This window comes from Fringilla coelebs, assembly GCF_963513975.1.
Source record: "Fringilla coelebs genome assembly, chromosome: Z".
In the NCBI taxonomy this organism is placed as follows: Eukaryota; Metazoa; Chordata; class Aves; order Passeriformes; family Fringillidae; genus Fringilla; species Fringilla coelebs.
The window spans coordinates 83,167,023-83,185,854 of record NC_140031.1 but is presented as its reverse complement, the minus strand read 5'-3'; the positions used below and the strand labels follow the sequence as shown (position 1 = coordinate 83,185,854).

General features: G+C 43.1%; 1 protein-coding gene across 1 annotated transcript in view; it reads left to right on the top strand.

The window, feature by feature from the left end:
- The window catches only part of MSH3 (mutS homolog 3), a 90,948-nt gene that overhangs the window by 18,295 nt on the left and 53,821 nt on the right, over nucleotides 1-18,832 (top strand). The window contains exons 9-10 of the mRNA XM_084225980.1: nucleotides 14,213-14,325; nucleotides 16,047-16,161. Of these exons, the coding sequence (XP_084082106.1) occupies nucleotides 14,213-14,325; nucleotides 16,047-16,161 (228 nt within the window). The remainder of the gene's footprint in view (nucleotides 1-14,212; nucleotides 14,326-16,046; nucleotides 16,162-18,832) is intronic.

Below are 18,832 nucleotides of genomic sequence, written 5' to 3'. Positions count from 1 at the left end.
TACAGCTTCTTGTAGTTTAGAAGACAGGTACTGAACAAAAAGAAGGCTGTGCGTCTTGTGAACAGAAATCCTTTATCTGACAAAAAAACTCAGTTTCATTTAGTAGTTTTATCCCTCTACTCCCTCTAATATTGTAACCAGTTAATTGGTTAGTGATAATAGAGGATTTATTACTCCGTTTCCTTAGGTCTTGAGTTACAAAAGCTAATAAGTTGGAGTAAGTATCCATTGTCTGTAGAATTAAGGTGCTATATTTTTCTTCAATTTTTGACTTATTTGAAAAGCCCCAGGCTGAACAAAGACAAAAGTCTGCTACCTCTGTTTTCAGCTCATTTTTCCAGAGATGATGTGCAGCCTTGTGATACTTGAAACTGTATTTTGAGCTGAACCATTGCCAGCCCCCAAAGTGTAAACATGAGATAAATTGAATTTCAATTTAGAATTCTTTCTTGGCTTTTTTTTTCCTTAAAAGCATGCCACATGGCCCAAGCTGCCTTCACCCTCTTCCTCGAAATGTTTTTATTTTGTTCCATTTGTAAAATAATTTAAGTGGCTTTTTGCAGTTGGCTCCTTAATGGTAAATCCTTGGAAAGAAAGAATACACAGTGCACAGCGTGCGTTAAGTTACATGCTAAAGTAACCCATGGGAAGAACTGCCTTGCTTTTTTTCTTGTATTAGCTTTTCACAGAACAGGAAATCAAGGTAAATAACAATTTCTGGTGAAAACATCCCACTCTTGGATTACAGGAATGTGGAATAAGATGAAAATATTTTCTATAGGGAGTATAATTGTTAACACTCCACTTGTATTTATTCTGCTAGAGATGAGACTATGTTTAAGCATCTTTGTACATCTCACAGGAAAGCCTGAAATGATTTGTTGAAAAATTAACAAGTTCAATTCATCACATTTGATGGACTCTTAAATCAGCTTATCAAAGGAGACATTAATTGCAAGTGTAATTGACCAGCCAGATGTATCCCGTTCCCTGTCCAGCAGCCTCTATTAAACCATTACAAAACATGCAAAGCTCTTTATCTGAGGGAGATGAGAAGTTGCCCGTGCCAAATTCTGCTTTAGCAGACAGATTTCCATGGTGCTTTTTGGGCTGAGGCTGAGCAGATCTTCCTGCATGGGCGGAGTGTTTTGTCCTGTGGTTTTACAGAGTTGGTTCTCAAGCTTGGATGGGGCTGTCCAGGTGCCAGGAGGGCTCCTGCACCCATCCCACATTTCAGTTTCCCAACTGTGAGGAGTTAGGGAGCTGCAGAGCTCCCAAACTCCCAAAAGAGGGAATCTCTGGGGATGGAACCACCCTCACTTTGTGTCACAACCACACTTGTCGTTGTGCAGGGCAGGTCATGACCAAACTCAGCAGCTTCTTCCTCGTTTCAGAAACCAGGGCTTGGCCTTCCTGGCCATGGGCACACAGCTCTCAGGGTTTGAAGCCTTATTTCAACATTTGGCTGCCATTTGCAGGGCTTTTTTTTTTTTTTTTTAATTTAATTAGATGTATGAGAACCACATTTGTGTTTGAGGTAGAATTATTAAAAATAGCATGCCGTTAACATGCATTCCCAAAACCCTGAAGCCTCTTCTGATTTTGAGGGCAGAATGAAAGCAGTATTAATTGCCAAGTTAACACGTGTAACAATAAAGGCTCCTGCTCTCTTATGTCTTCTCTTGCTTTCATTTAGATTACTTCCTAGGGAGTTTCTTTCTCACTTCAGACTTGGATTTATTGTAATATTCACCTCCCTACTCACATCTTAGAAATTTTGTTCCAAGTGCTGCCATGGTTTGACAGCATTGAAGGAGAATAACTCCAGTAATTGCAAAGAAGAAAGGAGTGGGGCTAGAGCAGAACTTTGTCTATTGTGTTTATATTTGAAGGTGTCTTTGTGAGCTTGGAATTGGGAGTCTTTTTATTTTAATCATAGGTGGGGAGCTCAGATGGAGACATTTCTGGAAGAACATCAGGGGTAATACAATTTTCCAGCCTCCTTTGGTTGTGAGGTCATTAGGGACAATGCACTGGAGCATCACGCAGCTGGATTTTTCTTGGAAAAGTGTGAAAAGGCTTTGCAAGGTCCAGGCTGTGTATAGAGGCAAATTTGGATTGGTTTTTGAAATGTCTTCAGAGCAGTGGGTTTGATCTTTAGGATGGAGCTGTTTAATACTTGGGGTTTTTTATGGTCTCTGATGACGTCTGTAATTGCAGATGCTGACGTCTGGAAGATCCTGTTGTGGCTTTAAAATTTTTCTTTCTGTAGAGTAGAGTAGAGGGTACTTGAATGTGCTAGTGTCCCAAATGCTGAGGCTCCAAATCAAGGAGAAAAAAAAGGAAGGATGAAGTAGTTACATAATCTATCATATCCTTTCAGTTGGAATTGGTTCAAGTGGTTCTGTCAGTGGCATGAGAGGAGAATGAAATGTGAGCAGTGAGTTACACATACCAAAAACAAACAAATAAAAGACTTTGTGCCATGGTCTGGTTGGGTATTTGACTTGAAAGGTACGTCCTCCAGTTCCTTGCCCACTGATAAGGGCATAAGAACAAGTCTCTTACCTTGTAGGTGGGTGAAGTCCTCTACAAGAGCGCATGCTAGGGGAATTCCTGTGTGGAAAATCCTTTTGTTTTCCACAGAGCATCCCTGCTCAGAGCACAGACCTTGGGTTCCTGAGGTGAGGAGTGAGCAGATCACCTGTGGTGTGAGCACAGAGCAGGCTTCAGGCCCATCCCAGAGCCCCTCAGGGGGCTGTGTTAGCAGTGCAATAAATGTTGTATGCTCTCCTCTTTGCTGTGGCACAGAAGGGTCTGCAGGAGCAGTGGCCATGCAGCCAGTCCCTTTGCTCTTGTTCTTTTTTGTGCAGTTGGTCTACAGCTGGTTTATAACACGCCTGGTGACTTACACAGTTTCTTATAATTTTTTTTTTCTCCAAATCTTGGGGAAATTTGGTTTGGATGAGCTTTCTGGAGCTCAGGTGTTCCGCATCTTTGTCCACTTTGGGAAATGCTCAAGCAAAGGAAGGCCCCAGCCTCACTGCATCACCTGTTGGAGTGTTCACCTGGTGTTGTGGGGGAGAATGCTGCTCATGGCTGCTTGGTTCTGTCACTGCACCTCTCAGCAGAATCTGCTCCAGGCTTTCTTGAATGCCCCCGGGGTGGTAGAAGACGCCCTCTTAACTTTCTGCATGCCAGATGACTTCAATTTCCTTAGTCTGTCCTCATCTGACATATGCTGTAGCTCCCTAATAATGGAATGCATTCACCATGCTGGTTTCCTTTTCCTCTGCAGCCTGAGTGAATATGTTATCCACTTTTTTTTTTTAAATGAAGGCTGATTCCCAGAGGAGCAGGTATCCAGAATTTTCACATTTGGATATAGATCAGGTACTTATGTTCAATATAGTCACTTACCAAAGATAATAATTCCGAATATCTGGATAAAATTATCAAAGTCCTGAAGATATATTTTTGATTTTTTCTCCTTTTTGTTATTACTTCTTAGAATAAACACAGAATTAAAGAACAATTGCAGGTCTTCTGCCTGAGTGCTGCATGTAATAACCCACCAGCATAACTTAAAAACACAGTAATGTGTATACTTTCCTTCCATCTTAAAATTAAACTGAGGTAGTATGGGCTAATTTTGATTTTATTTTTTCTGGTTAAGTTGGTCTGTAATCTTACATGATGCCTGAGTGTTTATAAACAGGATTCAGCGGGGGGTGGATTTTTATCTTTAGTAGTTTTGTTTGGGTTTTGTTTGGGTTTTTTCTTGAGTTTTTTGTTTGTTTGGGGGTTTTTGTTTGTTTGGTGTCTTGTGTGTTTTTTGTTTTGTTTTGTTTTGTTTTGTTTTTGTGGTGGTTTTTTTTGTTGTTGATGTTGTTTGGTGTCACAGACATGTTTTAAGAAAAATCCTTTCCTTGGGATTTTTCCTCCTGAGGAGCTGAGAGGCCTCAGGAACAAAGTGTAACCAATGATTGTTTGCTGCTCTGGGATGCAACAGGGGGGTCTGTGGTTGGTCTCATGTGGTTGTTTCTAATTAATGGCCAATCCCAGTCCAGCTGTCCAGACTGTCTCGGTCAGTCTGAACCTTTGTTATTCATTCCTATTCTATTCTTAGCTAAGCCTTCTGATGAAATCCTTTCTTCTGTTCTTTCAGTATAGTTGTAATATAATATATATCATAAAATAATAAATCATGGAGTCAACTTTCTCTTCCCTCATCCTGGGACCCTTGTGATCACTGTCATCGTTTTTTTTTTTTTCTTTTTTTTTCTTTTTTTTTAAATTTTTTTTTTTTAGGTTTTTGTCTCTTTTTGTGGCCTTTCAGCTCTTCCATGCCCAGCGCACAGCCATCTGCTCCCAGGCCTCGCCCTCCTGCATGCCATCCCTGGGGCTCTGCACGTCCTGTCCCCCTGCAGGACAGCTCTGTGACAGTGCTGAGGTTCTGAGCCTCTCTGGCAGGGAGCTGCAAACGAGGCACTCTGTGTCTCTGCAGCCCAAATCAAGGTGTGTAAGAGCCTCAGCAGCACCTGGATCCCCTCCTGGGTATGAACCTAAATCCCCTGAAACAGTTTCAGAGCAGTGATGGGTGGAAGATCCAGGTGTGGCCTTGCTGCTTGCAGAGTCAGTGTGCTTTCTCACTGAGGTCTGTGTTGGATGTTCAGTGCTCCTTGTACATTTCCACAGTGGTTCTTGTGATTAAAGAACAGGAATTATGTTTCTGACAGTTCTTGGCAGGTAGAGTAGTGGCAGCAGTGTGGGAGGTTAGCTCAGAGTGATTTAAAACAGAGACATGGATGGACCCTGTCTGTCACCATCAAAGCACTTTGTGTGTTTTGCATATGTATGTGTATGACCCATGTAATTTCCAATGTTTTGAGGCCCAGTGAGGTTTCAAATATGTCGAAATTAAAATGCCTGGGAGATTTTTGTGCTCACACACAGCAGGAGGGAAGGGGGGAGATGATTAAAATAGTTGAGAAATATCATTAGGCATTGGGCTTGGCTTTGTTCAAGCTGAATTTAGACTGTTCCTTCTGCTGCTGGAGAAGATAAGTCTTTGAATAAGATGTTTTCTCCTGACTGTTTCCTCCATCAGCTTGATGCTAGAGAGGGGTTGTGATGGAGAGTGCAGTAGGCAGAGATTTGACAGAAGCACAATGGTTACGGCTGCACTGAGAGTTCTGGTAGGTGGGGAGCCTTTGCAACAATATTACAAGAGAGACAGAGGAAAGTGCTTTGTGCTCACAAGTTTCTGCTGTTGAAAGTGAGAACGTTTCGTGTTCCTGTCAGTCGGGACAAGTATGATCAGACAGCACGTGTCCTTGTGGAACAAAGAGCTGTGCAGTCTCTTGGGGAGGCTGTGTGGTACAGCCAGGGTGCTGGGGGTTCTCAAGAGGCAGTGGAAACGCTGTTTAGAGCAAGGTGATAGTCCACACTTCTGTGTTGGAGTCTCAAAACTAATTCTTTCAAGGCTATTGTCATCTTTTCCTTTGCTCTACCTGTCCAAAGCTTCTTGGTTTCTTTTAGTCATGCTCTTCTTATTATTTAATTTATTGGTAATATTTTCTAGGCACTTCAAGTCTTTTTTTTTCCTAAGTGATGCAAGGTAAAGTGGTTAAAATCTTGAGTTATATAAGGTATAACACAGAACTTAACTTTTCTGTCTGCCAACCTATTGTCTGGTGTTGTAGACTTGCTTTTTTACCCTTCTGGTAAAAAAGCCTTTTAAAAGGCTTGGTAACTCAAAAAGAAACTAAAATAGTATTAAGTGGTGTCCCAAATGAGTGTGCTTGAGCTTGCTCAAAAAATCACCAGCAAGGGTGTGAGCAAAAGTCAGATTTAACATTAAACTGCAAAGCACAGCAGCAGTGGTAATGTGAGGAACAGAGAATCAGAGAGGGGTGCTGTGGCAGTCAGGAGGTGCAGGGATGTAAACACACAGAGCTGCAGCTGCACAGCAGGTGGGACTGGACACAATAGTAGAGATAGTGTTGAATTAAATGAGTAATCACTCCTTTTTATTGTTTGCTTGTCCAGCTGTACGTTGTTGTATGAAGTTTAAGGCCCACGCTGAAGGAAAATACAGAAAATGATTCCCACCTGATGGGAAAGAACACAGATAATTAACGTTTTATTTACTACTTGGCACAAACTTGGTTACACAGGGATATGAAATGCTCCATCCTTGAGGACAGAAAGGGGGGTTTGGGATGTGGAAATGATCCCAAAAGCACAATGAAGGGCTCACGTGTCATGGCCTGTCAGCGAGGTACAAGAGAGAGAGATGGGGAGAGCCTTCCATGCCTGATTTTAGGATATACAGCAGAAATGTGGAGTTTCATTCCTGTGCCGCCAGTGCATTTTTCATCTTTGCTGTATAGATCCAGATATGTAGAAATACTTGTATTTACCTATAGGGATAATCCAAGATGTCAGGAGCAAATGATTGGCTCTGTGTCCTCTCTCCTTCCTCACTCCCACTTCGATTCAGAAACAGCTGTTTGTCCATCATGGGGTGTAACAGAAAGAGCATTATTTCATCAGTGTGTGTGTAGTATGGCAGATACTGGGCAGGGTTTTCCTGTGCTTTGATTTGGGGTGGTGTTCTTGTTGCCTTGGTTTGTTTCTGAGTGGTTGGTTTCTCTTGCTGTTTGATTTTTTTCCATTGTTGTTGGTTTGTTTTCGATTTGGTTTGGTATGGGGTTTTTTTTTTGTTTTGTTTAATTTGTTTAAAGCCCTGCAAGTTGAGGGACTCTTTCTGGTTGGCATAATCATGACTGGAGGAACTGCTGATTTTGGGGACACTCGTGCAGCTGGCTTACCAGGCTGCCTGTGGCACATCTCTGCCAGGGTGCAGGGGAGGGAGCAGAGGGACAAACACAGGGCAGATTGGCCCAGGCTTCTGATGAGACCAGACCAATGTGAGCTGCATCCTCCCAGCATCAGGTTCTGTACAGCTTCTGCAAAAGACTTTGTAACTACAGACAGAAGTTCAGCTTACCTCCCAAAATGCCTTTTCAGTGGCAGCCTCCCCACGTCTTGGATAAAAGCAATCTGAGCTAGGAACAAAGAGCCACCAGTATCATATCAGGTAGATCATAATGAACAGACAGCTGAGCATACCAGAAAATAAACACTGACCTTAGTCGAGTATTCCTGTCTGTATTTGAAATATAGAAATATATATCTGTATGTATAAAGGAAAGTAAATATTGCTGGAGGTGAGTGATGTGCTGGCTCTGAAGAGCTGTGTGATCTGATAGCTGCACAAGGCTCTGCAGCTCCTGTAAGCAGTGCTGGTCACTGGCTAGGAGCTGCCCTGTGCTGGCACTGTGATGGGACTGGTTTGATGACCCACTTATTAAATTGAGCCTTGCACTGCAGTAAAAAGCCATTTTTAAGATAGGGGTATTATGCTGATTGTCATCAATCATGTTAAAGCTAGTATGTCACTATAGGACGGGAAATAAAACACAGCACGGACACACAGCTCTCTAAGGTAAAAAAGAGGGAAGTTTAATTCTGACTCCAACATTTACAGATTTCCAAAAGTGGCAGTGGATTGGAGGGTGAAAGTGTCACCTCCCCAATGACGCTGGACAAACCAACAGTCCATCAAATTTCTCTTCCTCCAGAAAAGAATGCAAAACAGTGAGTTATTTACATAAAGTGTGTGAGAAAGTTCGCTACAGGAATGTAAACACCAGAAGGTTTAGAAAATCTTAAAAAGTCAGGGCAACACTAGTAAACTCTGCAAGCTTGAGGTATTGAATGGAAAGAACTTCTACATGAGAGGTGAGGGTTTAATTTGTCCCTCCATGTGTTTGTTCACAGCCATACATGGTGGAGAAAATGGGTCCATTTCAGGGGTTTCTCTGCCACATTGTGAGCTGTTTTTTCTGACGCCGTTTGTGGCCGCCTCAGCCTCACCCCATGTTTGAGTGGGCTGGAGTTGTCCTCTCTGGGAGTGCCTTTGTGAGTGCTCCCAGGGCAGTGCTGAGCTCAGAACACTCACCTCATCTCACAGGGAGCCCTGCTCAGCCCGAGTGCTGCTCTCCAGCCAGCTTGGCACCGCTCTGTAAGAGCACTTGGCTGTGAATCATGCTCTGCACATCAGCTCTGAGGACGTGTGGAGCTGGGAAATAGCCTCCATGAGATCAAGCAGGTACAGCATCTGCGTCTTCCCTGTCCGCAGAGCCAGCTCCTCTGCAATTGAGGGAAATTAAATTGACGTGCTGGGATTGTCTGGTTTCAGTGGTGACTATTGCTCATCCTGGCTATTCCTAGGTGCTAATAATAAATAGTTTCCTAGCAGTTCTTGATCTTTTCTACTTTCCAAGACATGAGTGCAATGTGTCTCATCCCGTTCTTGAGACAGGCAGGTGGAAGAAGCCTGAAGAAGATTTCTCTGTGTGGGTGCAGAAGCTGCTGGAAATACAGCTGTGCTTGTGTTTTGTCCTGTGCTGCCTAGTTCTGCCCTGACAGAAGGGATGCACTCTCATGCAGAGCCCGCACAGCCCTTTGCTTTTCTCTGTCTTCCTTACTCCATGTCTTTGGCAGCTCCTCCCTCTGAGTTCCTAAAGCTAAAAGAATGTTTTCTTAGAATTCCTTGGTTCCAGGCTCCAGGCTTGTCAGTGTGGTTGGAGTTCTTTTCAGATGTAGTTCTTCCTGAATCAGAGAGAATCAGAAAATGTGTTCAGAAATGTAGGTAGTTCAGATGGAAAAAGGCAAGCAAGGAGTTTTCCTCAAGTTGATATGTGTGTGTGTTTATATATTTGTATGTGTACGTGCATGTCAGTAAGCAGATACACATATATGTGAGTATGTATATTAAAGTATGTCAGAGTTGCTCCTGGGCTTTTCAGCAGCTTCTGGCATTCAGAAGGGGTTTGGAATGGGGCATTTTGGAAGCTGGAGGTGCTGTGGGGTGCTGCGTTGTATATAACGTACTGATAACACCATGTGGTGATTTCTGTTTGGTTTTTATGGACAGCAGCCATTTGTGTCAGATACTCAGAAAAGGTGACTGTGCTGCTGTTTTTCTGCAACAGCAGTCTCCATCTCTGGCATCTGAAAGCTGCTCAGAGCAAATGTGGGGGAACACTTGACTCTGCCTGCAGGAAAAGCTGTGCTTCTAAAATTGTGTGTGCTCAGTGCCAAAAGAACAACTGCTTGGAAATGTCCCTGAGGCTTTGCCAGAGAAGCTGCTGCAGCTCCATGCCAAGGCTCACCCAAAAAGGGAGGATGGTTGTTCTTTATTTCCACAGACACAGTCAGAACTGAGCCCCCTTGATGCCTCAGGTTTCAGCTTTTCTATTTTCACATTCTGTGCTGCTTTAGTGTGTGGGTCTGGGTTCACACCAGGGGATGCTGAGCTCTCTGCACAGAACAGGGACACAAAACAATTCCTGCTCCAGCTGGGCACCAAGGACAAATGACCCAAATCTCAGCCCAGGAGCACAAACCCCGTGGGCTGGAGAGAGAAAAACAAGCAGGGTGGGACTGCAGGGGCTGAAGCTGGGATGGGACAATGAACTGCAAGGTGCAAATGGAGCAGAGCTGATCCCAGGGAGAGACCCCGTGCCCGGCCGGGCATTTTGGGGCCATTTTGGGTCATCTTGGGTTCATTTTGGGGCCATTTTGGTTCATCTTGGGTTCATCTTGGGTTCATTTTGGGGCCATTTTGGTTCATCTTGGGTGCAGCCCTGGCTGGGCTCTGGTGCTGCCCAAGGTGGGTCCATGGAGGAGATCCTTTGGATAAATCCCTGCTTTATTCTGTAATTCTGCCCAGCCTCACCCTGATAAAGCATCACCCTGAGCTAGGAGAGGCTGGCTAACAAAGGTAATCCAGTGGTGACAAGTGAAGGACAGGCAGTTTCTGCCAAGCGTGGTGATAAGGGAAGGTGACACAGTGTGCTTGGATATCTGAAAGGACTAATGCATTCAGGTTGCCTTGCCCTGCTGGGCAGTGCTGGCAGTTTTTCCCTGCAGTGACAGACTGGTCATCCCAGCAGAGTAGACTATGAGGAATGCTGAGAAAAGAGCAGTTTGGATAAATTGTACAGGAAAAACTAAATAAATCATTTGTGCTTTACAGATCTGTGCTTAGCATCAGAAGTAAATTTTTATACTAAATTTTAGGAGCAGACACCTTTCCAAATTCTGCATCATTGGTGTCCTTGTGTTGTGATACAGGGCTGTGCAGGGAAATTTTGGTCTGTGCACCCCTGCATTTGAATGTACTAAAGCAGAATGGGCATGGCAGAATAAAGGTAAAAATCTGCAGTAACTTGCTTTCCTTAGGAGGACTTACTGAGCCCTAAGAAAACTCAGATTGGACATGTCTGTGTTGCAGTAAGTCTTTATTCACTTTATGCCTGTTTAATTGTCAATTGTAGAGCAGCAGTGAAGTGATTCCTGCTTTATGCAGCAAACTGCAGTTAGCTCTTGTGCTTAAAGCAAGCTCATTCCTAATAAAAGATTTTGTTATTTTTTAGATACCTCGAGTCAGTTACTGTAAATTAGTTTTATTTATGTCGTTTCCTTTTAGCTTCTAGTATTTTCATAACTGTTTTTCTTAAGAGACCTTTCTGTCAAACTGAGAGCACTCTTTTAAATATTTTTCCTACAGCACTTGTTAAGCAACGAATTTCAGGTTGATGCATTGAATTGTCAGATAGATAGAGGAATTAAACCCAGCAGTGTTGATCCTTTTTCACTTTGCCAGCAGGGTGACAGATAAATCAGTCCCTCCAGTAACAGGAGTAGGGCAGGATGCGTGTTACATTATACATTATTGCATTACTGATTACAGTGTTGCATTATTCCATTATTTATTGCATTACGGTGTGGTGTGCCTGTGTGTGTCGTAGGATGCCATCCTTTATTCAGCTGTCTGTGGACACACTGGTTTCAGACCCTTGGCTGTGGGTGGTGGTCGTGTCCTTGGGCAGATTTGTAATTTATCTGGAGAGCAGAGGCAGTTGTGCCCCAAATGCCAGGGCTGGGAGGAGCAGGGTGTTCTGGTAGGGGCACAGGGGGTTCATCCCTCCCTGGTCACTCAGTGTCTGCTCCAGGGGTGCAGCAGGACTGGGCAGGGGGCTCAGGGGGCTTTGAGGGGTTGATGAGTTGATCTCTGATGAGCTCAGGGACTGAGAGCATGGCTTGTTTTCAGGGAGCTGGGAAGAGCTGAACTGCAGCTCATTTGGAGCTGCTGACAAGAGTGATGTTTACAGAGGCTGATGGTGAATTGACTTCTGATTTTAACAGGCATTGGTGGCTGGAGAGATAAAATAAGCATCAACATACCATCCTGCCTATAATCAGGAAAATGGCCTTTGGTGATCATCTTGTTGCACAAAGGACACCCTTGAAAACCTTCTGCAGCAAACTTTGTTTTCATGCATCTTGTTAAACATTTAGGTTTTTTCACACATTGAATCTGTAACTTTCCACTTTTTTTACTTGATCTAAAATATCAGGTTCATACTCTTCAGTCAGAATGTCATATATATATTTGATGTTGCTGTATCTGCAATACAAATATTAAAATGTTTGAAGATCTTTGCAGATCACTGAGTTAGTAATTTTAAATTAGTGAATAATTGTCAATGTTTCTCATTCATTGAGTTGGCAAACCAAAATACTGTTGGAAGTCACTGAACATGTATTGATTGTAACTATCATAATCCAGAGTTTATGCTAAGGAGTTGGATACATTTGGTTATAAAAGGGAAGAAAATCACAAATGAATTAAAGAAAATTAGAGCAATGAATGTTTAAACACTAAAAAGCAAACAGGTGTGGCATGAACCCTCCAGTGAAATACACCCCAAAGCCTTCCTTTCTGACTTTCTTTCTACAAACCAGCTCTGCAGACCTTGTCAAGCCTTGCTTGTCTGTAGTCATTGCTGTGAAAACATAAAGAGGCAGAAATTAAAAATAAAATCTGGTGTAAAAATGCTTCTCTAAGTCCCTACCCACCCCTGGTCAGCAGAAAGGCCCTTCTGCCTTTGGGGCTGGCTCAGAGGTGCTGTGCTGCTCTCCAGGTGTCATCCACCACCTGGTGAGGCAGTGCTGAGGGTGTTCCTGCACCTCTGCAGTGAGACACGTGCTGATTTACCAAATCAGTGATGATTTACCAAATCAGGGGTGATGTGCTAGGGCACAGGAGTGGTGGGGCACGGAGCAAGGCTTGGGAAATGGATTTGTAGAGGTTTTGAGGCACTGTGTGGTGTCTGAGCATTCAGAGTCCATCCACAAACAACTTCAAAAACTGAGAGACTTGACAAACCAAATTAAAACACACGATGGATCATGGTTAGGTGACTTGTTTAAAGGATGGAGTTTTGCACCTTGGCTAAAGGAACTCTGCAGAATGGTTTTATATGCATTGATTGTTATCGTGGCATTGTTAGTGATAGTGCCTTGTGCACAGCAAATGGTGAACAAGGCCATCAAGGAAGTTTTTTTTTTGTCCAAGAGAGAGAGGGAAATGTGGGAAATGGATTTATAGAGAATTCTCAAAGCCTGACAGAAGGCTCTCAGAGTGTGCATCCAGGTGCAAACTTTGAGACAAGAAATGCTGACTTAGAAATGCCATGGAATGGACAGACATTGCTGAGAGAGAAATGGGGCTGGAAACAAGTTTCAAAGGGTGGCCTTGCAAGTGAGACTGGATACTTTGGGGAAACAGAACTGTGAAAGATGCACTGTCCTGGGACCCACAAGAGGTGATTTTGGATTATTGGCTTCAAGGCATCTACAGCATGGTGTGGCTAAGGCTGACAGACCAAGAAACACTTACAGTGCATTGGAATTAGGAAACAGTTGGCTTCTGATCGTGATGGTGTGCATTATAACATCTGTACTGTCTCACCCTTCAAATGAGACTGGGAATGGAATAAAAGTTTTGAAAACACCTCTCAGTTGCCCCATCTCTGGGTCAGGAAAAGGTATTATCCAACACCAGGGGAAAAAGGCAAGGAAGAAAACAGCTGACTGGGGTTGGTGTTTTCCTTTGCTTGAAGGATGTTTGCTCATCCTGAGAAGGGCTGGGGAGAGGGGACTTAATTTGATCAGTCAGTTGAAGGCAGAACAGCATCACTGAGCAAGTGCTGGGACAAGTCTGGTTAGTTAGACACATGTTGTGGAAATTAACTCTCCTTTTTGAGAGCTGGGCCTCAGAGATGTGTTGATCCTTTCAGCAGGTGGGGGTGTGTAGAATATGAGGCAGAAAGTCTGTCTGTTTTCCCCTGTGAAGCAGGAAAGCCCTGCTAAAGGGGTATTGATTAACTTCCATGCTGTAATACCTGCACAGTCCCTCTCATGGGCACAGTTCAGTCCTCTCAAAGCACTTGGCTCATTCACATCCCATGGGGGTGTGGGGGTAACTGGAAACCCTGAGGCCAGGTAGGTTTTTTGTGTTCTTTTCCCTGGAGCTTTCTCCTGGCCCATGGCTCAGTGCTCACTGTGTAGCTGTGTCATTCTGCTCAAGGCTGGCAGGGCCACCATGAGCTCTTCTTTGTGGGTTTGTAACAGCATTACCTGTTCAGTGCTTATCAACAGCTGTGCAAATTGCAATGATAAGGCACCAGGTAGGGAAAACAGGCAGTGTGGAAATGCTGCATCTTGTAAAGTTTGGTGGTGCTGCTGAACTGGGAGGAACTGCTGATATAACTGATGTAAGTGATACAACTGCTGGCCCGAGGGGGTTATCAGTAATAACCCATCCTTGGCTGCCTAGACTGCAGTAAGGCTAAAAGAAATCCAGCTCTTTCATTCTACAGCATGGAAAAAAAGTCTTCCAAAGGGTAATTAAATATGGAATGGGATAGGATAATAACCTAAGTTTGATCATCAGTCTTTAAGAAGAGATAAAGCAAATACTTGCTATGATTGGTGAAGATGTGTTTGTATCTACCTGGCAGGTGTGCTACACCACCTCCTACAGTCTCTCTTTTGGCTGTGCTTGCTGCTGTTTGGGTTTGCTTTATTTGCACTTTCACAGAGGTTAGAAGAAACATTTAAAACAATACAGCACTCTTGGAAATGTTTTCAACCTACTTTAATAGCTCATTTCTTAATTCTTTACCCATTCAACTATTAACAAAGCAAAGACAAAAGAAAGTGCACCTTTGTAACCTCCTTCATGAAGGGAGTGTAAAAACCTGAAAGTAATTTTTTTTTTTCTTTGCAGGTTACAGGATGACAGAATTAGGTTAGAAAGGATGGAAAACCTCAATTTTGAGTACAGCCATGCTTTCCAGAGGGTTACTGACTTCTATGCAAAAGAGGTGCCTGGTACTGCAGGTATGTTCATTCAGGTTTTTATGCAAAAGAAGTGCCTGACATTACAGGTCTTTCATTCCAAATATCTTTGAAGCATGCACCCTATTAGCCTTTACAGTCACACAGGCTTTTGGCCACCTTTGCTTCATTCTCTGCACAGTGGGATCTCATTTTGAGCTTGGAGGAAAAGGAACATTATTTAAATAGAAATGAAACAAGGTTACCATTACTTTTTTTTCATAGCTTGAAGGTGTGTGTTTAGGCAGATTTAAATTTAAACGTACGTAACAGCTGAGGGGGATTACTCAACATCTGAAATATCCCTCAAGTTCACAGCATCCCAGGATATTTGGGGTAGGGAGGGATGTCTGGGGATGATCTGGGAGCCGTGGTCAGGGGCACAGGCAGGTGCCCGGCTGGGGCTGCCATGTCTCCACACAGGGACACTCCCGGCCCTCCCCGGGCAGCCGTTCCAGGGCTCTGCCCCTCCACGGACACGAGTTCTTCCTCCCGCTGCCCTGCCCCTGGCCGCCCTTTCTCTGACGGCCGCTGCTCCTCAGCCACTGAACAGAGTCTGGCACCATCCTTTGACACCCCTTTGAGGTATTTATAAGGATTGATGAGATCCCCTCTCAGCCTTCTCTTCTTTAGACTAAACAGGCTCAGCTCCCAGTCTCCTAAGAGATGCTCCAGCCTCTTAATCATCTTTATGGCCTCCACCGGATCCTCTACAGCAAGTCCTTCTCTTTCTTGAATCTGGAGCCCAGAACTGAACACACCTTTCCAGGTGTGGCCTCACCTGGGGCAGGGCAGAGGAACAGGATCCGATCCCTTGGCCATACTCTTCCTGATGCATTCCAGGATCCCACTGGCCCTCCTAGTCCCCAGGAGACTGTCAGCTAACAGTCAATTTGCCATCCACCAGCAAGCCTAGGTCCTTCTCCACAGAGCTAGTCTCTTGTAGGTCACTCCCAATCTGTTCTGGTACTTGGGGTTATTCTTCCCCAGGCACAGGACCTATAGTTGCCCCTGCTGAACCTGCTTAGGTTTCTCTCTGCCCAGCTCTCTCAAACACAGTGTCCCCAGCCCCTGCTGACCACTCCTGATGACCTTTCCTTCTGCATGCTTGGTGATGACCTGCAGAGCCACCTGTCCCATCACCTTCCCGGGGATGGAGGTGACTCCTGGGCGTGTCCTGGGCCCTCCTTCTTGCCCTCTTTGAAGATAGGAGTAGCATTCTTGGTAACTAATTTCTAAAGTTCTTGCAGGTGTTACCTGAGAACAGCTTTAAAAACATCCCTGTAAAGACCTGAACTCTGGGGGTTTTTAAAAATACCAGATTGTGCTGTGGTACTGTGGAGTAAGTTTTCCTGTTGTTGCAGCTGGAACAGGCGCTGTAGTAGAGCATTGTGCACAAAAATGAAGATGTCAGAATTCCATTCTTAGTTTGTATATTTACAAGTTTGTTATGCCAACAGTTAGTAATTTTTTATGAAGAAAAACCCATGAGTCAAATGTTTTCTGTTTCATCATGTGTTTATGGTGTTGCAATGTGTCTACATTATTTGGAACCATAAGTGTTATTTTGGAGCCTTGTTTTATGTTGATTTATAGAGGTCATAAAACACTGTATATACATTACAGATTTGTATTAGAATAACTTAAAAAGCAGATTATCCTTTTTCTACACAGTGGTTTAACCAGAAAAGAAACATTTAACAAGAAAAATTATTTTTTTTTAGGTCCTCAAAACCTATCTGTAATACTAAGCTTGGATAAGCCTATTATTTGCTCTCTGGCAGCAGTAATTACATATCTCAAAGAATTTAATTTGGAAAAGATGCTTTACAATCCAAGGTAAGTTGCCTTATGTAAATTTCCAAATCAAAGCACCACTTCTTGCAAGTTTCAGCAGACAGTTTGTAATGAAAAACTTGCTAGTGATAAACATAGTCTTTGTAAAAATTACACCTTACATTTGATTTCCAAATGAGAACTGAAAGAATCACGTGGTTCCTTTGAGTGGTGTTTCAGGAGAACCTTTTTGAAGTATGTTTGTGTAGACATTACTGTCAGTGATGGGAACGAACCTGTACTGCTGCCAGGTGTTATTGAAAACAAACAAGGTGTAAAAACTGGTAGATACTTGGGAAAAAAATTTAAAGTTTGCTGGCATCAGCTGTTGCATCTCAACCTCAGTTTTATTGTGTAACCAAAATGTGGGGCTTTTCTGGGCAGCTTTAAAAAAGAAAATTTGCTGTTGCAACTTAGCTTTGCAGATGTGGTTGCAGTTGGCCAGCAGCTTGTAAATAAAGTTTTCTTTCTGTAGCTCTGGAGGCAGGTATGAACTCTGTGTTGTAGTGATCAGGCAGTCTCTTTCAGACTCAGCAGGTCTGTTTCGGTTGTTGAATCTAGTTATCAGTTTTAAGGAAAATTGTTTAACACATCCTGGCTTTCTGGAAAAGTCCCTTGGCTGGACTCAGGGGTAAGTAGGAGTGGGGAGAACGATCCTGGCAAAAGCTGTTGCTAGAGCACCCCCATTTGTGCAAAGTTTCTGCAAAACCACACAGACATGGATATAACATTGTCACCTCTTAAGCAGTCCCAGCACTTGGGTTTATTAGATATGCTGAGATGAGTACTCAAGATTTGTGACAGGCTTATGCAGGTGGAATCAACTGAAAATGGAAACATGTCACTGTTAAAGCTTTTCTTATCCTGTCTTGCATGAGTATAAATCATTGCTGTCCTGCCTGGCTTAGCTTTGGAAATAACATTGAGGCTTATTAAATAAAACAGCTTTATCTGTCATGGGTTCTCTGCAAAATGTTCTCCCAGTTGTCTCAGTACTCCTCTGTCCCATAAGTATGCAGGATTTAATACAGGCAGTCTGGCTGCAGACTGGACACTTAGAAATATATGTCATTTGTAGAACATTCACATGTTGTGTGGGATTCTGAGGGTTTGAAGACCCGTTTTGAAGGGCTCCCTGGATTACCAGTTTAGATTACCAGCTGTATTTAAAGCATCAATTGCAGGTGCCAGTTTTACACACTGCTGAAACACTTTCCCAGGTGTCCACCAAAATATTTGGAAATTATACATATGTTCTGAATTTTGGGATGGATTTGTTTCCTTAAGTTGCCCTTCTCTCCAAGTTGTACTTAAATGTTACCAAAAGGGTTGATGTGCTCATAGAGCTGATGGGGACGGAGTTCCTGTGGCATCTTCCCTACTGATCCATCAAGGGGTGTGCAGATCTGTGCTGCTCCTGCATGGGGGTGTGCCTGCTTATCTTCTTTGGCTGCCTTTTTAAAAAAAAGTAATCGTTTTTATAATGTGCTGGCATAGATGGAGAAATCTTGTAGAACTTCTGAGGAAGAAAATGAATTCCAAGGAAATGCCATTTCATGGTCAGCTCGTGGGTCACTGCTGTCACAGTGCCCTGTGTGCAAGCACACAGGAGGTGAATGTTCTTTCAGCCCGAGAAAATGTGAAATCCATCTTTTATGTGGAAGTAATTCTGTAGCAGAGGACAAATATAATTATGTGGAGGCTTATGAAGCAGCAGTCAGTCACATTTGTAACAGCTGCATCCTAAAATCAAGTACATTATAGACTGGGAAGGAAAAGCACTAAATCTTAGCATTGGCATTTGCCTGCTGAAGGTTGCTCTAATGGATTTCTGGGGACTGTATGAGCATCTGAGGGAACAGGCAAAGAAATACTTAACACCTTGGTGAAGTTCTGTGAAGAAATAAAATAACATTTCTTGAGATGACTTCGTGGTCAGGAGCCTGGATTCTGCTGTGTTTGTTTCTAAAGTCTTTGTGCTCCAGCTACCCAAGTTCCACTTGCTGCTTGTAGTGTGTCATGGGGATCGACAAACTGAGCCAAATACTCAGAAAAACTCAACTCCAATATTTTTTCCTAATGCCAGTGAAATACTATCTAAATACTGAACAGTTGAAGACTTTTAAGCAAATGATGTCAGGCTCATTAATGTCCTGAATCAGGAAATAGAAGAGAAATAACTTCCATTCCGTTGTCAAGGAACTTAAAATTCCTAGAAGAATTCAGGTCAGTGAGCATATACAGATGAGTCAGAGAGCAAGAAGTGGGAGTTGTGAGGTAGTTTTCAGTTTGTTAATGTGTCACAGGTCTGGTTGAAGAAGACCTGTTTGATAGGAAGAATGACAGAAAAATCAATTTCACCTCTGTACCTTCGTTGGACAAACACTCTTTTCCCAGCTGAAAAAAAAGTTTCCATTTCAGTTTAGTAGGAAGAGTTGTAAGTTACCATGTGAGTCAAGGAATTGGTGGGGTGAAGCAGGTTTTGCTCTCATATTTCCATGAAGCTTTTAAGTCTACTTTTAAGATCCTAAAAAAAGCAAAACATTACAAAGAAGTAAAGATTTCTGCCACAGCAGGACCTCAAGCTTGGCTTGGTTGCTTTAGACTTCCAGCAGCAAGTAAAAATATATTTAATAATGAATTGTACAAGTTTTTGTTAATCACTGTGTTCTAA